General features: G+C 39.7%; 1 protein-coding gene across 2 annotated transcripts in view; it reads right to left on the reverse strand.

Moving 5' to 3' along the window:
* Positions 1-1,474: 1,474 nt before the first annotated feature.
* The window catches only part of PLCH1 (phospholipase C eta 1), a 236,969-nt gene continuing 215,874 nt past the window's right edge, over positions 1,475-22,569 (reverse strand). The window contains exons 16-24 of one of the 2 annotated variants that reach the window (XM_067737817.1): positions 17,063-17,242; positions 16,864-16,971; positions 15,727-15,851; positions 11,386-11,470; positions 9,304-9,450; positions 8,987-9,066; positions 7,419-7,478; positions 6,627-6,981; positions 1,475-4,189 (exon numbers count right to left, since the gene is read on the reverse strand). In XM_067737817.1, coding sequence (XP_067593918.1) covers positions 2,103-4,189; positions 6,627-6,981; positions 7,419-7,478; positions 8,987-9,066; positions 9,304-9,450; positions 11,386-11,470; positions 15,727-15,851; positions 16,864-16,971; positions 17,063-17,242 — 3,227 coding nt within the window. In that variant the 3' untranslated portion in view covers positions 1,475-2,102. The remainder of the gene's footprint in view (positions 4,190-6,626; positions 6,982-7,418; positions 7,479-8,986; positions 9,067-9,303; positions 9,451-11,385; positions 11,471-15,726; positions 15,852-16,863; positions 16,972-17,062; positions 17,243-22,569) is intronic. The other variant, XM_067737816.1, reaches the window with a different exon arrangement.

Below are 22,569 nucleotides of genomic sequence, written 5' to 3' on the forward strand. Positions count from 1 at the left end.
TCCACGCTCCCAATGCAGGGGGCCTGGGTTTGATCCCTGGTCAGGGAACTAGATCCCACACGCATGCCACAACTGGAGCCTGCATGTTGCAACTAAGGAGCCCATGTGCTGCAACTAAGGAGTGGGTGAGCTGCAACTAAGGAGCCCGTGAGCTGCAACTAAGGAGCCTCTGAGCTGCAACTAAGACCTGGTGCAACCAAATAAATAAATAATCAGAATGCCTCTATATCCATTAAAAAAAAAGAATACATATTCCATCAAATTATAAAAGGCAGATAAATTCTATACCTTTTTGCAAATGAATTTCAACAACTTTATACCGTGTTAATCTCTTTAAGACAAAGATACTTTAAAAACAAACCAAGGTCTAAGGATGGAACTTTGTGGGTTCAGAACCCCCAAGATGATGAAATATCTCAGGTTCACTAAGGGATGGAAAATGGGTCCCTCTCCTTTCATTATTACACCCCTACCCCAACCAGCGTCCCAGTGCTTGTCCAAAGAGAGGAAGACCCTCAGCACTGGGGAGAAGTTCAGGGTTGGGAACTGAGAGAAAGGGGAGTCTAACTGCTTTCCTCCCCACTCTCCCCACACACAACAAAGATTCAGGTGGCCTAATTTGCCAAATACAGCCTTTTGCCTGCATTGCCTGCGTAACCTCCACCGCCCACCCCCCGCCCACCCCCCTGTCACACGCAGGATTTGGGAAGGATTTTTAAACTAGCAACATAATCACCAAATGCAAATAAACTCATTACATTGAATTTCTTCTCAAGTCGCCTTACAAATATGGTCTTTAAAGCACAGTGAGAACACTCAAAGACATGAAACGCTGCTTAAAACTGTCCCTGTAGAAGTGATCTCTTCTGCTGCAAAGAGATGAAAAGGCAAATATTTCTGAGTGGTTCGGATTCCCTACTCAACAGTCATCACATGAGCTTCAATTGCAAAAAAAAAAAAAATTCACGAAGTGTTTAAAAATCTCCTTTAATTATATTTTCATGAACTCCAAGAACATCATCATTGCAAGTAATGTTACAAAAAAGCAAAGAGGGACATCTGAACATGCAATAAAAAATGGATTCACAGTGAAAATAATGTATGTTGGTACTAAAATATAGTTACTTGGCTCCCTGAAGGGAAAAGCTTTCTTCTAAATATCTATTCACTTGGGTTTTATCATGAGAAAATATTTTTTTTTTGGAAAGCTTTGGGAAGTTTTCAACTTGTGCTACTGTTATTGTTAGCATCTGCTGGAAGTCCCTCATTCTGAAAGCCATTATTTGCAGTCTATAATTTAATCAGAAAATTCAAAAGTACAACAAATAGCTTGGCAACTGTGTTGTTACATACAAAGCCATTAGCAAAAATATGTAACAAAATTTATGTGAAACAAACAATTTTGTCCTTATATACAGAAGTTTGCTTTATTCCTCATACCCTCATAGCCTACTCAAAAATGAGAGGGTGTGGCAAAAAAAAAAAAAAAGAGAGGGTGTGGAAGGAGCCGGTACCAATCTCCTTTGAACTCTCCTTCTGGGTAGGGTAGAGAAATCTTAAAAGGTAAGTTAACTATTTTAATCTTCTTTTAAATGAGTTACAAAAATGCATCTGGGCTTCTTAATAAAGAACAAAAACTAGGAAAAATGATAGTGGCTTTAAAATAAAGAATTCCTCCCTTTGTCCTTTGTAAAATCTCTTAACAGACAGTAAAAATGACTACATTTGTGACTGTGATCTGAGGACAAAGAGTAAAGAGCATCTTGGTGAAACATACGGACGGTAGAAACCAAGCTGCTGAGAAGTTTCACATCTAGGGCATGCACATACATCATACCAATAGAGTTTATACCTCAGGGGAGAAAGATCAGAAAGGTACATGGGAAATGTCACCCGAAGCTATATACAAACGCATGAACAAGAAGAACACATGGAGTCAAAGGGAGACGGTAATACAAGTTTAAAAATACATTTTAAAATCATCTCAAAGCCAAGGACCGTATTTACTGAAAACTCGGACATTCTACAGAATATCTTGTAAACAGTGAAAATGCAGCTTATTTAAAATGTAAAAAAAAAAAAAAAATGCAGCTTTATGTAATTCACAGTCTCAAAAGAAAATAAATTTCTGGTTTATCATCACTGCTCGGTTCGGTCTGCAAAACGGAATGATGTGAACAGAACTGGTCGGCATGCCCAGAGCGCAGGGCTGCGCACGCGCCCTCGGGGATGCCGCGGCCCTCCACGCCGCAGGTGCCCTTGGCGCTCCGCAAGTAGCCCGCGATGTACGAGCCGGTGGAGTGCCGGTTCCCCACGGGCGCGGGCGCGCAGGGTTTGCTTCGAAGAACCACTCCTCCCACAGGGCTGGGGTTCACACTTTTCTGCTTGTTGGCTTCCTGCTTTTCCTTGGCGCGACTGGCAATGTTGCGCACTCTGCTCTGACTTCTGGATGACAACTTTCTGACCAGTGCCCTGGGGAACTGATTGACATCTTGCTTGGAATACAGCACTTGGCAGCCGTCTTCCTGGTCAAAGGACACAAGCTTCCGCAGCTGTTCGGTCAGGGCATCTATAGGCTCTAACGACTTTGTTTTCACAGTTACGCTCTTCTTGTCTCTGATGCCCGTTGTAACAAAGCTCTTACTAATACACTGGTACTTGCTTTCAAAATTACAGGCTATGTCCTCTGATGTTAAGTCTCCCAGACTTTTGGATTTGCAAGGACTGGGCAGCTTCAGAGCAGGCAGAGGAGGGTGTGTGGACTGCTCGGGGGCAGGGTCATGCATGTCTTGAACGCTAGACAGGGGCCCAGGGGTCTGGTTCTTTTTTGCATCTGAATTTGAGAAATGGTTATGCATAAAACCAGCACCCTGATAGGCTAGACGAGAAATATTTTTATTTTTGACATCTTGAATACTACTGTTGAATATTTCAGAGACAGAAGAGTGGAGAGTCTCTTTACAGTAGCCATTTCTCAAGCCTCTTTGAAAATGTTCCACCACATCCTGACTGTATTTCAGTTTTAAAGGAGAAGCGAGGTGACTTGTGCCCTCTCTCCTATATCCATAGGTTGTTAAAGGCAGACTTTGTGAGTCTCCATCCATTTCCACGAGACTGCTCTCCCCAGAATTTAAACAGAGAGTGGGATCCACCATTACATCTTTCAGTGTCAAGTCAGTGGAAGTGGCAGGGCTGTGGTTCTTCAGTATTTCCCAGTCTTTTTTGTGGGCGGGACTTTTTAGTAACCAGCAGTGAGGATTATTAGAGGACAGAGGCAGATTGTTTTCCATGGCCCCTGTCTTGGTCTTCCCAGCAAGGTCATCATCTGCTTTAGTTTTAGAGACAGGAGTGCAGATAGATTCACAAACAGCTGCATGTGTTGAGCATTCAGAGTTCTCGTGCCCCAAGAATGCAGTCTGCTCAGGAGATGAGCACAGGAAGGATGACTTGGGTTTTCCACTGGAAAAGCCATGCTTGAAGGGCATTTTTAGGTCCATGGTAGGCAAGGGAGGATGGCCTGCTATCACACTGGGGCTCTGAAGATGAGACAAAACTGTGGGGTTAACCTGGTCGCTGGTCTCATCAAACTGGCCAATCAGTGCTGAGATGGAACTGCCAGGCTCATTCTCATTTGTCAAAGTGACATTATCAATAAGATGGGAAATTTCACTCTCCTGGAGAATTGCAGTGGAATGTAAGTCAGGTATGTCAGAACAGAGCGTAGAGACGTCTGACAAAGAAAAGGATGTTGCAGCTCTGCCCTTATCCCAATTACCTTCCAGCTTCTTAATCTCCAGATTGCTTTGAGAAAGGATGCTTCCTGACAATGCGCTTTTCCCTACCACGAAGCCCCCAGCATTCCCATTTTCCTTGGTTTTCACACCACGTAGATCTTGTGTTAGGCTAACTGCAGGGTCACGAGCCAAATGCTGCCTTGGGGAGAGGGATTTGTTGGTACACTGGTGTTCCTGGCGATCACTTAACACATTTGATTTGGTTCTCCCACCCTTTGGACCTGGTAGCAACTGTTCTGTGATTGACAAGTTGGCGGTAGAAACAGCAGAGTCCCCGTGGCTGATGTCTTTGTGGAGGAGAGCACTGGAGGAAGCGGATAACTTTTTGTTGAAATTTGGAAAATGTTGGTCTTTTATACTTGCCTTCCCATCTCTTCTGTCATCCATATCTTCTGCTGAATGAAACAAACAATATTTTAAGTGACAGGTATCACTTTATGTAGGACCTGCAAACACTCATGTTTGTCTTCAGACAGACAAATGGAAAATGTAAATCTGTTACATCGTGACAATATAATTATGGATTGCATAGATTTGCAACAAAGTGTCTGTGTGATGGATAAATGGTAAAATTTCACTGAAACTTCCCTTTGAATAGCTATTACATCAGCTAAGGATGTAATATTCATTGTAAAAAAAAAATGTCAATGAGTTACCATACTTTTACAGTGAAGATTACCTTAAGTTGTTTCCTATTCAGATTTGTACTACACAGAAGCATGGCAATAGAAACAGAACAAGACAGCTCTGTTAAACAAAGTATTATGGTACCTGTAAGCAAGATACTGTAAGCTTTCAAAGTTATACATGTGTTAGAAAAAAAAAAACCCACACAAATCATTTTGAAAAACATTTTGTCAAAATACCGATTTTAACCAATTAATTTCTAAAACAAATTGGAGGGTGCAATAGATGCATTAAAATATCAGTATCTGTTGACTTTAAAATGTAAAAATAAAGACTTGGTCACCAATTTTATACCATTGCTAATATCTAATTTTCCATTGATCCTATTTTTTGGTTTTAATACGTAAATTTCATATTGCATTCTCCCCTAAAAGAGGCAGATATCAGGCACAGTAAGGAAAACTATAAAAATACACAATTCAAAGTAATTTGGGGTACCCCATCCTGTTTAGAATAGTGCTAAGACAATATTGATATTAGGTGTTCAAGTGTTCTTAATCACATTATTTTAACGGATTTTATGCTTTCAGTTATGAGAATCAAGAAAATATGTTTAACTTTTTATTAAATATTTTCCTAACTAAAAAAAATCATCATAAAAATTTGATAAACTCAAAAATTATAAGGAAAAAAATAAAGATTATATGATGTTACCACTCAGATAGCCACTGTAAGCTTTTGTAGAGGGATAGAATTACATATACAATTTTTTATTCTGAATTTTTTCCACTTAATTTTTCTTCTACATGATAACTTGAATCATTGCATGGTTATGTACTACTCCATATTTATAAGTTTTATACTTAAGTATTATTAAATATATTATGCTATATATATATGAATAACTTATATAAATTTCCTGTTTTTTAAAGGGAGGAAAGAAACATAACTGTTGCTTTCTAACTCACCTTAATGGTAGTAACATCTGAATTGTGGCATTACAGGATTAATTATTACTAATTTCTTTTGCTTTATTTTCCCCCAAAAATGGAGTTATTTATATTTACATGTAGTTTACTTCCCCCAAAATGGAGTTTTGAAATAAATTTTAAAGCATATATTTCATCTCTTCTCTGATACTGCCCTTAGCAAAATTTCAAACTTGTTAACTGCCTTTTTCTCCTTCAAATAAACCCTTCAAAAATTGGTTTGTCTCCCTACAATATCTTACAATAAAAATCAAAACAAGCAAAGTGGTGTTTGTGAGAAAATAGATCATTGAAATTAGATTGCATGATGAAAGACTTTTGCTAAAAGAAACAGGTATCACATTCTCCTGTCTGAAGTGATTTTGATTTAATTAAAACATTTGTTGCAGAGACCTCACATGGACACAGTTTGGGTGCTTAAATTATCTAAAATAGGGTGGGGGAAGAGTCACAGACACAAGGCAAGAGCTCTTTGGTACACTGTAAACAGATATCACTCTTTATCACGTTCTTGATATGAGTGAAGCATTATGCTCAAATTAGGGGAAAAGGTGGGTAATGCCTGCTTCCTATGCCTGAGGACTCTATGAATGGACAGGAGCTGCAGACATGCTGCTTCCTTCCCTTCCAACATCCAGGGGTCAGGGAAACGAGGCCACGGGAAAACAGCTAATAAGCTACCTCTTGTGGAAGCAAAGATTTCTCAAGTGAAGAAGGTGGATTACTTTTAACATCTGGCTTTTCCTCTTTCTCCATAAACATTTCCAATTGTAGAAAACATGTTATATGGTGGGAAAGAAATATAACTAAATTCAACCTCGGAAAAGTCCATTTAATTCTATTCCTCCTCAGAAAACCAGTAAATACTGTGCCCACTTAGAAAACCATGATCTCTGCTAATATTTTGCAGGTTTCATCTCCCTCTGTTGTGCCTCATAGACCCGTAGGCTCCATTCCATCACATCTGATCCCTCACTGTCAATTTCAGATGTCAATGTTATTTTGAGGCTTTAGGTGACTAGGAGATAGCTCTTTTACCACCCACTCTCCAAAGTTTAAAATATGGTCTAAAAGGTAACACTGTAATGTACTGTAATGATTTATTTTTCAGTGTATTTTACTTTGACTACAAAATGTCATCCATGTAATAATGGTAATTAGGGACCAAAATGGACCTTAAAGGGGTGTATTCTTAGAGAAACTTAAAGCATCTTACCCAGAGAGTTTTCTTTTCCTTCTGTGTCTTTTGCAGTTTCGGATATAGGCAGCGACAGAGCCCCCAGAAGACTTCTGTCAACAGGCATGGAGACGGGGCGTGCTTGCAAACTCCGTGCGGTCCTTCTCAGGACCCCATCTTGTCCTCTTGCAGCCTCAGACACAGAATCCTTTACCTCTACCATTTCTTGGAAGCCCATTTTGCTCTTTTTTCTGCCTTTGGCTGGAGCACTGGCTGTGCGTCGCAGAATCCTATCTCCAATCGATCGCTTCCGAACATAATGGGAACTGTTTTCTGAAGAGCTGTGCCTGGGATTCTTATTGAACAGCCCCTTCAGACCTTGGAGCTGTCTGTTCTGAAGACACAAAAGGACCAAGCACAAGTTAAGCAAATACCACTGTGTCAACTGCTTGCCTTTTAAATGACAGCTCCACGAAAAATGGATACAAAACGAAATCTCACAGCCACTGAAGAATATTCAAACCAAGAAAACAGCAGCTCACAGCATGTTTGCACAACGTCATGCACTTTTTATCAACCCGACTTCGGGAGGAAGGCAGCCTCCCATTTTCACAACCAAGCTTTCCCACAAGTTTTCTGCCCGAAGATGACAAGGTGGTAGGAAGAGTTTCCACAGTGAAAAGACTGTAATGAACTTGAGCCACCTTAAAGCAACGGATGCATGTTTTAAAGTGGTAAGCAGGAAGATGGAGCGATGTGAGCGAGCATGCCGCCGTGACCACTGTAAGAGAAACGCGCCAGCAAGAACCAAGCACCATGCTGAGAAACTACCTTTGTAGCTCCTAGAAAGTGCAATATAGTGTAACTGGGGTTGAGTATTAAAGGGCTCCACTGCAAGGGGGAAAAAAGCACAACAAAACACATTTTGGGCTCATTCAAGAAGGCTGCACAAGGAAAAACAGAAGGAGATAGAACACATATGCTCTATAAACCCTTTCTCCCACTTTGGATTTTTAGTCACAAGTTCATTCATCACTCAGTTCGCCACCATCATGTTGCGGTTTACGCATATCAACCCAAACACCCCTTGAAAGTAATTAATGACTTACACATGGACATTTATTTAAGGAAAGAGAACACAAGTCCTACAGAACACCTTCTTGGCTCAAGTTTTTAACAAACTGATTTTTATTATTTCCCTCAAGCATGTTAAGTGCTAGAGATGCTGCTTTGTTCACCTGGGATTCCTAGAAATTCAAGAATCATTTTTCGATCATTTACATTTGTGTATGTTTAGGCCAGAGGAGAGAGCCCAACAAGCACAAATAGAAACCCAGGACTAAACACAGAAAGTCGTAAAACTTTATCACTCTTAGAAATTAGGATCCTTAGCACCTCACCCCTCCCAACTGATGGATGTGAGAATAAACACATACCTCCTATTTCAGGCCAAACTGGTCCACTACCTGCCAGTTGGATTATAGTCTCTAATAATATTAATATTAGCCAACATTTTTGAGCATTTACTATGTGCCAGGCAGCTTTTTAAAAATAAAGTATTTGTTTATGAAGTAGGTACTATTTTTACCCCACATGTACAAATAAGGAAACGGAAGCACAGAGAATGTATATACCTCTGGAGGAGGAGCTCCAGGCAATGCAGACCTTCTGATAAAGAGCACTGGACATTCCCGGGCCCTGGTCAATGCTACAGTCCCTCCAAATCACATCTAGTCCTGAAAATTGATTCCAGTGGCCAAGTCCCCAATTACTTGGCATTACCAGAGGACAGCCTATTGATTTGTAAATCTCAAGTGAGCTCTGCAATGAAGAAATTGGCATCAGCAAAGAGCTAGAATACACTTTTATGGTCTCTTCCTTTTAAGTCCTGTGGGTGGCTTTTAATTCATTCATGATTTTCAGGTTTCCAGTTGAATACAATGGCACTGAATGAATGCATCCTGCCTAGAACTGGCTGGGATCATAGCCCAGTTAGTACAGGTAATTCAAACATCTGAGACTACATTTCCCACTGCAGTCAGCTGGGTCTTTTTAAGGATTATAATAAAATTCAAATATGTAAGTCTATCTTTCCTGTTTTAGTCAAACAAATGATTGCCCTAGAGAGTAATAGTTTTCTCAATTCTTTTAAGCCCAGAGAGGGCCCCTAGGTGGAGGGAAGGAGTACACACCCCTAAAAAGAGGAAGGAGCGCACACGGATGGAGACCTGTGGGCAGGAGAGCACACTGAGCACAGTGTGGGCTGGGCTTCGCTAGAGTTTTCTGTTGAAAAAACAGCTTGTCAAGATACACGTTCCCTTTTATGAAATGAATTAGAAAACTTTATTAAGGACCATATTACTGTTGCATGTGGCTTTAAGCCCTGTGATCTTTCTTACCTTTCCATAGATTTCATTGATTGTTATGTGGACAAAAATGGATGCTTCTGTCAGTCCTTCCAAATAGACATGCCGGTAGCCTGATAAAAGTAGAGAAAGTAGTGTCCTTTGAGTTGAACTTGTGTTTGGCTTTCCCACGGGTGCAACAGAATTAAATACCTGACTTTACTATAGTTCTTTATGTTAACACTCACATTATCATATAACACATTTTATATATCATATATGCCATGTATCATGTATGTCACATATCATATATTAAATCTTCCAAAGAAAAGGAATGGTCAGTCTAGAGAGAAAAGGCCAGCCAGACTTACCAGGCACTAAGCTGCTAAAGGTGACAGTTCTTTGCCCAACAAAATCTCGTCCAATCGGATCGTGATCCCACACAAGGAACCGAACCAAAGCTATTTCTGGCATGTGTACTGTAAATGTGAGGGTTTCTTCCCACACAGGGTTAAATCCTCAGAGAAACAGGAAAAGACAAATTAGAGAAGCAAAGGGGTTGGCTAAAAATGATTTAGCAGCAACATCTGCAAAGCAGACAGTGAAAATTGCTTGCCATGGTTATTAAACTCGTGAAGACAACTGAGCCACCCCGGGATGCCTTAGTGAAATAAAGCCTTGGAATTTACCCCATTGCTAGAAAATAATTGGTAAGAAATTGCCTGTAAATTATTACATCAATTCTAATAATCTTTGATGCCACATTGCATTCTAGAGAAAGCTCTTTTAGACAATATCTAGAATGTTTCAATAAGCTCAAAAAGTATCTACAGTAGCGATCTAAGAATAATGTTTTAGCAAAAGCAATAAAGAATGACTCCTCTCCTCCACCCCCATCCCACCCCAGTAGAATGATGCTTCTCACCCAGCAAAGATTCTGCTGCTGTAAGCATCACCAGCAAGCATTTTGTAAGGTTTCAATGCTATGGTACATATACCATCCTATTTAATTCTTATGGTAATCCTCTAAGGGTGGCAGGGCAGAGGTTTTTTTCTAATTAAGAAAAAATATATATTACTGACTTTCAAAAATATATAACACTTAAAAATTACACAAGTAACCCATGCTCACTTTTCAACATAGGAAATATAATGCTCATTTTATAGTTGAGAAAACTGATGTTCAGAGAAAATAACATGCCTAACATCATGCAACTAGTGACAGAGCCAAAGGAGACAAGGCACTGCTGATTTCCAGTGGCTTCTCATGAAGCAAGACCTTAATACATGAAAGATGACATATTTTCATAGCTACTGAAAATAAATAGAAAGGCATATAATTCAACTCAAATTCTAAAAGGCAAAACCACGTTTATTTCTTGGTAAAATTCTCTCAGATAAAATAATTAAACTGATAAAAATTCAAGCACTCTGTAAGTTTGTTTTTCTTTTCTAAAAATGAAAATTCATGTTATTAAATGTATGCATTCAGAAGGCATCAGCCACTTAACCCTAATGCCTTAGCTAATGAAATAATTATGGACTGAAAATCATTGAGATGTCCCTCCTGAACAAGAGAAGGGATACTTTTTGTTGACTTAGTGATGACATCTCAATTATTTCTGAGACCAAAAATAATATATTGAGCATTGGTAGGAAAATGCAGTATGGGAAGTTTGCTTATTTTAAGCATGTTATTTCCTAAATAACAGGTTTGTGCTACTCTTGAACCCTCAAATTCCTTTCCTTAAACTCCTCTTAAGGTCTCTCTAGGAACCTCTAACTTCCCAAGCATTTTGAGGATTGGGGTTTAGATTTTTTACAGTATTAAGGACTAGAGATTGAGAAAAACAGGCATGCAATAATGTCTGTCATATGTATGAATAAATACAACCTTAGAAGATTACTAAGAAAAAGACATGAGGCTTGAGTAAAGAAAGTTTTCTTTACATGATGGCCAAAACAGAAGAAGAACGCTGCCCACGCACCACAAGTACATATTCAAGAAGTAAACTTGCCAGAGCACGCTGCACTTGCCTTTACAGTTGTACATGCTCCAGAAAAAAATGAGAAATCATTGGGACGTGGGCTTCACAAATGAGAACTTTGAAGCAACTCATGTCATGAAAACAATATAAAAATATAACGAGTCATTTTCCTACATGAAGTTTTAACCCAGATCTTTAAAATATCATTCATTTCACTAGAAAAAAACATTTGCTTCAAAAGCAGAAGTCTTGAGAGCCTAGATTACAACATCCATCAAAATATACCATGCATCAATACCATATTTACTTAGTTTTATGTGTTGAAAAATCTTAACAAAACTCAGATGGCAGTTACAGATTTTAGAAATTTGTTTCTCTTCCATGTAGACAAATTCTCTTTTTCAGTGCAAACTCTATTTCTAGAGCATCCTTATTAAAAGTGAACAGAGATTATTATAATCTTACCATTGTCATCTACCACACGAGTCTGATCTTTACAACAATCTACTGGCAATCCGATAATTTCAACTTCTACAAAAGGATCAATGATCTATATAGATAAAGAAAGTATTACTACAACTGATACATTTCTACACATGTTAATTTAAGAATATTGGCCAAAATATCACATATCAACAGCAACCCATTTATTTAGGTGCTTACTAAGAAAGAGAAATTGTACCAGATTCAACAGAGTCAACAATGAAGCAGGAATAAAAAAAAGATTACATTGTTATTTGCCAATATCTACTAATGCTACAAAAACTTAACCCAATGAACCTTTAACTCCAGTTGAAGGTATATACCCAACAGAAATGAGAGTGTCTATCTATGCAGAAATGCTCAGAGCAGGTGAATTCATAATAGTCACACATTGGAAGCAACCTCAATGTCCATTATGAGTAAGATGGATAAACTGCAGAATATTCATCTAATGAATACTACACAGCAATGAAAAAATAACAAAGTTGTGCTACACAGCCATAATGTGGAACAAGCCAGACATGAAAGAGTGTATACCGTCAGAGTCCATTTACATAAAGTTTGAGCACAGACTAAATTAATCTGTTTTGACAGGGACTGGTATTTGATGGGGGGAGGGGAGGGCTGGGAGTAGATATTGACTGGGAGGGTGGACGGAAGCCTTCTGGGGGTTCTGGATATGTTCTACCTTGATCTGCTTACACAATAATTAATCAAATTATCCACATTTGATTGGTGCACTTTAAGGTAGTTAAATCAATTGTGTACTATGATGTAAATTTAGAAGTATTTAAAAATAAAAAGATGAAAAGGTAATCAAAAGAAAAAGATGAGTGTTTAGTTCCCCTCTTCCTCACCTTTACCTCCCCCATATCCCCTGCCCTCTGGGAGAGGGATCCCCCTTTGTTTGTCATCTGTAAGCTCTCCTTTGTAGTGCCAGTACTGGATAAGTAGCAAAGAAGGAATAAAATCCTAAGGAACCCAGAAAGGAGAGAATTATGAAGTCTGGGAAAACATATTTTTAGGAGCTTGGAGACTAAGGAGAATACAGTTTTGGAGGGAGCTTCATGGAATATGAGCTAGAGGTATGATAGAAAAACATTTTGAGACAGTTAGGTGGATAGACACGCTTTTTGTTCACTAAATAAATCACAGCTAAAGTTTACTAGTTTTCCATTAATTCTTTGATGCTAAAAGTTTTTCCTTAGAATAGAACACTGTGGTAAAACTGTACCATTGGGAGTCCTGGATTTGGGGACAGCTAATAAATATGACTAAGGAAAATAAAATTCCTTAATTTTAAGGAATTTAAGAGGATTAATTTAAGTCTAAATTAAGGAATTTAAGAAGCCACAGGCTTGAAGAACAACTTCTTGCTTCGACACTTGGTTCCTGTGCTGGACTTTGGCAAGTCGTGTAACTGTCTGTGCTTCAGTTTCCTCATCTGTAAACCTAAGATAACAGTGTACACTTCATCATGCTGTAATCCACGTGACATGCTGGGAGAATGGAACTTGATAGTGGTAGCAAGATTAGGGAGAGATTTGGGAGGTAGAATGTCCAAGAGATGCTAACTGAGTAGATGTGGAGAGCAAAGAAAAGGTGAAAATTAAAGATGACAATCAATTTTCTGATTAGGAGCAAGAAAAATTATTATTTCATTCTCAGAGATATGAACAATGTGAGAGATCACAGGTTGAGAATTCAGGGGGACTAGAGGGGGGAGAAACTATATTTTCATTAGCCTCTGACTAAAGCACAAATAGTAGAGTATTAGTACTGTAATTTTGTGCCTGGCAGAAATCACAGATGTTTTCAAGTCACAGCATAGTTGCTGCAGAAATCTCCGTGTATCACCCATACTTATCACAATTTCAAAATTCTAATAGTTATTCAACCCCCTTCTAGAACCTGCTATTTATTGCATACATATTTGTATGTCACAGTTTGTTTTTAATATACTGATAAGTGAATTTCAATATGATTTGTCCTGTGTACCTTTATCTATTTTATTTTACGCAAACACATTATTCTGAGAAGGGGTCCAAAGGCCTCATCAGATGCCAGTGGGTTCTATGGCTCAAAAAAGAGTTAAAATCTCCTGACAGAGAACCTCATAAACCACAATAAGGAGGTTGGATTTTATTTTAATTATAAAAGAAGATAATCCTCATACATTTAAATGATTACTCTAACCCCAAAGACTATGTATTACAAATATAAAGAAATACCGATGCAGTGAAAAACACCTGGAAGAAACCTCCTTATCCAAGTAACATTATCAATCCTGGGATAAACTGACATAATATGGCCCCGGATATGATACACTGAGAAGGATACACATTGCCCATGTAGTATTCCTGCCAAATATGTTTAGTCTGATTCTAATCATGAACAAACAATCAGGTAATCCCAACCGAAGGACAGTCTGGACACAGCTGGCTTGGGCATTTTTAAAAATATCAATATAATGAAAACAAAAGCTGGAGAACTGTTTTATATTTTAAAAGACCAAAGAGAAATGACAACTATAAGCTATGTGTGACTCTTAATTGGATTCTGAATCTAAAAAGAAAAAAAGAAGATGTAAGAACAATTTGGGGACAATGGGGGAAAATTGAATATAGATTTTATATTAGGTAACATTCTTGTACCAACAAACTATTGGGTATAAGATAGGCTCAAGGATGTATTGTACAACGTGGGAAATACAGCCAATATTTTGTAATAACTGTAAATGGAAAGTAACCTGTAAAAATTGTATAAAATTTTTTTAAATAAAATTTTAAAAAATGAATAAAGTTCTGATGGTCTAAAAAAATAAAATAAAATAGAAAAAAATATACTATTGTACCGATATTAAATGTCATGGGTGTAACGACTGTATTGTGGCTATACAGGAGGGGTCATGATGTTAACTTACTCTCAAATGACTCTCCAAAGAAAAGAAAATGCATATATATACACAGATATATATATAATTAAATTTTGTTATATTTGCTTTATTTCTCCCTTTCATGTGGATAAGTATATATGTATGTGTATATGTATATTTATGCACACATTTACACATGAAAGGAAGATAAAGCAAAAGTAACAAAATTTAATGAGTTAATTGGTGAATCTAGGTGCTGGAGATACTGTGTTCATTTTATTCTTATTGCAACTTTCCTGAGGTTTGAAATATTTCAAAATAAAAAGTTTGGGGGAAAATATAGGAAGTGAGTCTTCCTTTTTGCAGACAATAAAGAAAAATGGAAAGAAGAGGAAGTAAGGATAAACTTTCTGATACTACCAAAATAACTATTCTTGCTGCTGAGAGAACAGAACTGGAAGCAGGGAGGCCAGTGAGCTGGGAGGCTACTGCAGCAGAACTGCCAAGAGATGATGGTGGCTTGGATTAGGCTGAAGGCAATGCAGATGAAAGACATGGTCCCATCTGAAGCTCCTACTTTCTGAGAAGGAGGACATGGCGCCATCTACTGGAGAAAGTGATGAGAATAAATGTTTGAGGAGAGACGAGGTTGAAAATAGCCACTGTGGAGAATAGGATAGAGGACTGATCAGGTGGAGTTGGGATGGCAGTGCAGCACTACGTGTGGGTCAGTGGAGATTTGAGACAGAGTTGATGGTGGGACCACTGCAGAGCTGCATGGTTTCACCATCGACATTCAAGATCCAGAAAGGATAGTTTAACAGGTGGGAGTGGCAAAGAGCCTGAAGTGATGGACCACTCCTGAGAGGAGGGACATGAACAGAGGAGGGGCTGACAGGTAGGGAGAAAATGGAGGCCAAGGAGGCCAAGAGCAGGTGGAATGGGAATAACGGAATGAAAGCTCTGGAAAGAGCGGAGGCTGTGGTCACAGAGGGAGACATTTTAAAATCACGCAACAGAAATGCATCAAGGCAAGAGCCAGTCTGTGGCCAGGGAGCAGGTGGCTGATGTGCAGCAGAGATGAGGGTCACAGTGGATGAGAAAGGCGGATGGAAGGTTAAGATGCTCTCCTGGCAATGTGTCTATTAATAACAAAACTGCTCCTTGCATCTCAGTTTAGCATTGCCCGTGTCAGTCTTGAATCATGAATTGAACTGTATTGCACTCGTGCCTCCAAAATAGATGATGCACTGCACTCCAGAAAGAATTGCGTGTGCTTTGCCAATAAGTCAGTTAATATCTATGAGCTGAGGTCAGTGCTCATTTACACACACACACACACACACACACACACATACACACACACACAGCCCTTAAGACATTTCAGATGAAATGTAAACACAATAAAATAAATCACATAATTAACCACTTGGTCGTATACAGCTTACCTCGCCTCGGTCTCCAAACATGGAATCTGGAGGTTTGGGGAGTTGTTGTCCACTAATTACTTTCAGGATGAACTGCTTCTTAGGGTTGGCAGGAAGTGGATCACCAGAGAAAGGGTTGAAAGTACCTAAGCCAGGTAAAGCTGAGGTTAAAAATCTAGGTTTGGTAGCATGGAAACCTAGATACCCACATACCCCCACATACCTTAAGCTTGTAGAACAAAGAAACAATAAATGCTGGATTACTATAGTGTTTCTTAAAGCAAAGAAATTATCACCTAACTATCAGCGTGGCTTTTGCCTGAAGGCAATGCCAGCTGGCATTTCCATAGCTGTGTTTTTTTGTTAGAATCTATGCTCCCAAAGGCCAGAAGAATGGACCAATTTAAAACAAGCGTCTGCGATGCAATTATCAACCAAGGCAGGGGGTAAGAGGAACATTTTATTTGAATGTCCATAGTATAGAGAAGGGGAGCAGCTGTCAGATTCACATAATTTTCTATCCTAAACTATTGCAGGTATAGAGTGAATATAATAAACAGAAAGAAGACCTGAAATTAAGTAAACAGCATAGCAAGAAAACACGCAAAGCACAAAATTCTGAAGACACATCTGTCAACAGTTTTGTACCTGAACTGTTAAAAATCCAACTTGGAAAATTTAAAAAGAATTTTGATGAGCAGAACCAAAAGGAAGTGTTTTTGATATAACATTGCATTACCTTTTGTTGTTGTTGTTGTTAGCACTGTTTTGTAATTGGAATAAACTGACTAAAAGGGCTTGATAAAATTGTTTCAGGTGTTATTACAATTTTGCCAGCAGGTCTCAGACTCATACTCCCTTAGAGAGTTTCTGAAAGCATTCAGTTTACAAATAATGCCTAGTGAATATAACGCTGGACCACCGGATTTCAGGTGACAATCCATGCTATTATCCATGTCCCTGTTTAAGTGCATAACATCACAAGGAACATTGTAAACATCATGCTACCCAAATATTAAACAGTTGTGACAAGAGTTCTTTATTTACATTTCAATACCGAATTTACCTCTTTTTTAAAAATCATGTTGCAAAACAGAGGCATCACACTTTCCACAGAGCTCCTTCAATAGAGGCTATGACTATGAAATTAACACACACCTTTGCACATCTGCTGGGGTTTGAGGACATAGCCGCAATTGCCATTTGTCTTGAATTTGGCTCGATTTAACTGCATCATTCGCCCTTCAGACTGGTAGTTCAATGCCACTGTGCAAGTTCAAAGTTTAAGAGAATTAGGCAAGACAGCAGCATAGAGTCAAGACACACGGAGAACCGCTCCTCCCCGAGGCATACACACCTAGCTGGCAACCTGCGTTCCAGTAGGGCAGAGGGTTGAAATTACTGGAATCGATGCGGTAGGCAGAGGGATAAATCCTCGTGAGCTGCTTCTGATTATAAGTCATGAACTGCTCAGATTTCTGCTGAACCACCTGATGTGCTCTTGTTTCACTGAAAGATAACACATTTCCTGTGGTTCCTACAAGTTTTTAACAAAGAAAACAGAAATGTGAGAACTGCTGCAAAGAAAACACCACTCATAAAAGATCTTATAATGCTGTCCGTTTACACCCATAATAAAAGGCAGAGCAAAAGAGTGAATTCAACCAGAGCAGGCACAGCTCCTAAGTAAGAAAGGTCTAATAAAGTTCCACTCTCGGGACTCTTTTGCCATTTCAGATCAGAGCTGTGCATCTTGCTCAGATAACTGCCTGTTTCTGGATCCCATATTCTCCCAAGAATTCAATCATCTCACTACTTCATGTCTATCTGACTAGTATGAAGAGGACAGAGAGGAAAATTATTTTCTAGGTGCATGATTCAAGCAGAATAGCTTTGCCAGAGATCAAGACACCTATGGATAAATAAAACTATCTTTGTAACTCATTCCTGATAAAAGGGAGACATTCGTTGAAGGCATTCATCTAAAAAGCATACATATGAAACACATTAAGTGACAGCTTTCAGAGTCGAAGAAAATAAAGGGAAAAGACCAATTCCAAAGCAGGAAAATTGGGTTTTAAAGTTACTTTGAATAGAATTATGAAACCAGTCAAAACCTATTTGGGAGAAAGGAATCATAATGGAAAAAGAATTCAAAAGAACATCATAAAGAAATAAAAGTTTCAGAAACAAGAACAGCCATCCCCCTAGCCAGATTTATAAATAATGGAAAAGTAAAGGGAGGTAAAAAACAGGAAGCCTATCATCAGAAAGGGTTAATCCAGGACCGACGAAGCTACAAGTTAGGGGGTCATGATGGAGTAAACCTCCAATTATTTAATATCTTACCCTTTTCTCCCAGTACTACCTTTTGTACCACATCTAAAATGCTCCCACTACTCCCACTCCTTCACCAAACATCCATACCCCACCCCCCAAATGACCACCCCATGTCATCTGGTACCTGTTGGAATAGACCAGCCTAGATAAAGATCCAAACGTGCCCAGAGTCTCATTCTCATTCCAAGGTGTGCTCTGAACCCAGACTGAGGGACATGGCCCATGAAACAAAGGAGGTGAATTATAATCTTACTGAGCCTGAATGGTATCCAGACTCTGCACGTTTATTCATGCACACAGTCTCCCAGGGCCCTTGCTGTCCTTAGGGTTGTACAGCCTTAGTTATTAAACACTGGCCAAATGACTAGCAACTACACTCTACAACATGGAACAGTCATAAACACAAGTGGAAGGCAAAGAAATTAGAGAATTACAGTGCTTAATCTGATGATTTCCCTCAAATAGACTCTTTCCTTATCACATATATCAATATCTTACTGACATAACTTAGCATAGTTTACATATCTCAAGCATACTAAAAATGACCATATTTGTAGATTTTGATGAGGAATACTTTGAATAGGGTAAGAGAAAATATAGTCTTTTTGACAAACCACATTCGGGTAGAGTAGCACTAAAATTAGTACCACTATTTTCTCTGTCTCTCTACATAAATTATGCACACCACATTATCAATAAGATGACCTTGCTAATTAGGTACATGTCAATTAGTATATTAATAGAGTTGAGCTGCTTTGCATTAGGATGAGCCATGCATTCATTATCTATTGCTTATTTTGTGGCTAACACATACACACACAAAAGACAAAAACAGATAAAGTTCAAGAACTAAACAGTCCTCAATATTATTTTCCATTAAGCTAATAGGATGATGATTATCTAAGGCATGTAGTAGAAATATTTCTATGAACCAAATATACCTTTAACTCCATTAAAATACTTCCTGAGTTTATTTTCTAGCTGTGGGCAGATATTATAAGAATGTGATGTTTAGGTACCACCTCACACTGGTCAGACAGTCATCTCAAAAAGTCTACAAATAATAAACGCTGGAGAGGGTATGGAGAAAAGGAAACCCTCCTACAAGGTTGGTGGGAATGTAAATTGGTGCAGCCACTATGGAGAACAGTATGGAGGTTCCTTAAAAAACTAAAAATAGAGCTACTATATGATCCTGCAATCCCACTCCTGGGCACATATCCAGAAAAGATGAAAGCTCTAATTCGAAAAGATACACACCCCCCAACGTTCACTGCAGCACTATTTACAATAGCCAAAACATGGAAGCAACCTAAATGCCCATTAGAGGGATGGATAAAGAAGATGTGATACATATATACAATGGAATATTACTCAACCATAAAAAAGAATGAAATAATGCCATTTGCAGCAACATGGATGGACCTGGAGATTATCATACTAGCTAAGTCAGACAGAGAAAGACAAATATCATATGCTATCACTTACATATGGGATCTAAAATATGACACAAATGAACTTATTTACAAAACAGAAATAGACTCACAGACATAGAAAACAAGCCTATGGTTACAAAAGAGGAAAGGGGAGGGATAAATTAGGAGTTTGGGATTAATATATACACACTACTATATATAAAATAAAGAACAAGGTCCTACTGTGTAGCACAGGGAACTAAATTCAATACCTTGTAATAACTTATAATGGAAAAGAATCTGGAAAAAAAAAAGAATGTGATGTTCACTTGCTGAGGAATCCTATAGGGTCTCATGTTCTCACATGTGAAATTAATTTTTTTTAATAACTGTCACCATCTAAAGAAAGAATCAACACCAAAGGGAAGAAAATCTGCAGATAGAAAAAGATACACTTGTGGAATGGGGGGGGAATAAAGATCTGAGGAAAGAATCCTGGAGGTTGTAAGGACATAAGACTCAGCACAGGCAGTCAACAAAAACAAAGATTGAGAGGGGGAAGATGGCGGAAGAGTAAGACGCGGAGATCACCCTCCTCCCCACAGATACATCAGAAATACATCTACACGTGGAACAACTACTACAGAACACCTACTGAACTCTGGCAGAAGACCTCAGACCTCCCAAAAGGCAAGAAACTCCCCACGTACCTGGGTAGGGCAAAAGAAAAAAGGAATAAACAGAGACAAAAGGATAGGGACGGGACCTGCACCAGTGGGAGGGAGCTGTGAAGGAGGAAAGGTTTTCACACAGCAGAAGCCCCTTCGCGGGCGGAGACTGTGGGTGGCAGAGGGGGGAAGCTTCACAGCCACGGAGGAGAGCACAGCAACAGGGGTGCGGAGGGCAAAGCGGTAAGATTCCCGCACAGAGGATCAGAGCCGACCAGCACTCACCAGCCCGAGAGGCTTGTCTGCTCACCCGCCAGAGCAGGCAGGGCTGGGAGCTGAGGCTCGGGCTTCGGGCTGTCGGAGCGCGCAGGGAGAGGACTGGGGTTGGTGGCGTGAACACAGCCTGAAGAGGTTAGGGCACCACGGCTAGCCGGGAATGAGTCCGGGAAAAAGTCTGGAGCTGCCGAAGAGGCAACAGACTTTTTCTTCCCTCTTTGTTATCTGGTGCGCGAGGAGAGGGGTTTAAGAGCGCTGCTTAAAGGAGCTCCAGAGATGGGCGCGAGCCGTGGCTAAAAGCGCGGACCCCAGAGACAGGCAGGAGACGCTAAGGCTGCTGCTACCGCCACCAAGAAGCCTGTGCGCGAGCACAGGTCACTCTCCACACCTCCCTTCCGGGGAGCCTGTGCAGCCCACCACTGCCAGGGTCCCAGGATCCGGGAACAACTTCCCCTGGAGAACGCACGCACGGCGCGCCTCAGGCTGGTGCAACATCACACTGGCCTCTGCCGCTGCAAGCCCGCCCCGCACTCCGTGCCCCTCCCGCCCGCCCGGCCTGAGTGAGCCGGAGCCTCCGAATCAGCGGCTCCTTTAACCCCGTCCTGTCTGAACGAAGAAGAGACGCCTTCCGAGGACCCACACGCAGAGGCGGGGCCAAATCCAAAACTGAAACCCGGGAGCTGTGCGAACAAAGAAGAGAAAGGGAAATCTCTCCCAGCAGCCTCAGGAGCAGCGGATTAAATCTTCACAATCAACTTGATGTACCCTGCATCTGTGGAATACCTGAATAGACAACGAATCATCCCAAATTGAGGAGGTGGACTTTGAGAGCAAGATTGATTATTTTTTTCCCCTTTTCCTCTTTTTGTGAGTGTGTATGTGTATGCTTCTGTGTGAGATTTTGTCTGTATAGCTTTGCTTTCATCATTTGTCCTAGGGATGCATCCGTCCGTTTTTTTGTTTGTTTTAATACTTAAACAAATTGTTTTTCCTAAATTATTTTTTATTTTAATAACTTTATTTTATTTTACCTTACTTTATTTTATTTTCTTTTATCCTCTTTCTTTCTTTCTACTTTTCCTCACTTTTATTCTGAGCTGTGTGGATGAAAGTCTCTGGGTGCTGCTGCCAGGAGTCAATGCTGTGCCTCTGACATGGGAGAGCCAACTTCAGGACACTGGTCAACAAGAGACCTCCCAGCTCCACGTAATATCAAACAGTGAAAATCTCCCAGAGATCTCAATCTCAACACCAACACCCAGCTGCACTCAACGACCAGCAAGCTACAGTGCTAGACACCCTATGCCAAACAACTAGCAAGACAGGAATACAACCCCAGCCATTAGCAGAGAGGCTGCCTAAAATCATAATGAGTCCACAGACACCCCAAAACACACCACCAGACATGGACCTGCCCACCAGAAACACAAGATCCAGCCTCATCCACCACAACACAGGCACTAGTCCCCTCCCCCAGGAAGTCTACACAACCCACTGAACCAACTTTAGCCACAGGGGACAGACACCAAAAATAACGGAAACTATAAACCTGCAGCCTGCAAAAAGGAGACCCCAAACACAGTAAGATAAGCAAAATGAGAAGACAGAAAAACACACAGCAGATGAAGGAGCAAGATAAAAACCCACCAGACCTAACAAATGAAGAGGAAATAGGCAGTCTACCTGAAAAAGAATTCAGAATAATGATAGTAAAGATGATCCAAAATCTTGGAAATAGAATAGAGAAAATGCAAAAAACATTTAACAAGGACCTAGAAGAACTAAAGATGAAACAAGCAACAATGAGCAACACAATAAATGAAATTAAAAATACTCTAGATGGGATCAATAGCAGAAAAACTGATGTAGAAGAACGGATAAGTGACCTGGAAGATAAAATAGTGGAAATAACTACTGCAGAGCAGAATAAAGAGAAAAGAATGAAAAGAACTGAGGACAGTCTCAGACACCGCTGGGACAACATTAAATGCACCAACATTCGAATTAGAGGGGTTCCAGAAGAAGAAGAGAAAAAGAAAGGGACTGAGAAAATATTTCAAGAAATTATAGTTGAAAACTTCCCTAATATGGGAAAGGAAAAAGTTAATCAAGTCCAGGAAGCACAGAGAATCCCATACAGGATAAATCCAAGGAGAAACACGCCA

Source organism: Pseudorca crassidens, chromosome 5, assembly GCF_039906515.1.
Source record: "Pseudorca crassidens isolate mPseCra1 chromosome 5, mPseCra1.hap1, whole genome shotgun sequence".
In the NCBI taxonomy this organism is placed as follows: Eukaryota; Metazoa; Chordata; class Mammalia; order Artiodactyla; family Delphinidae; genus Pseudorca; species Pseudorca crassidens.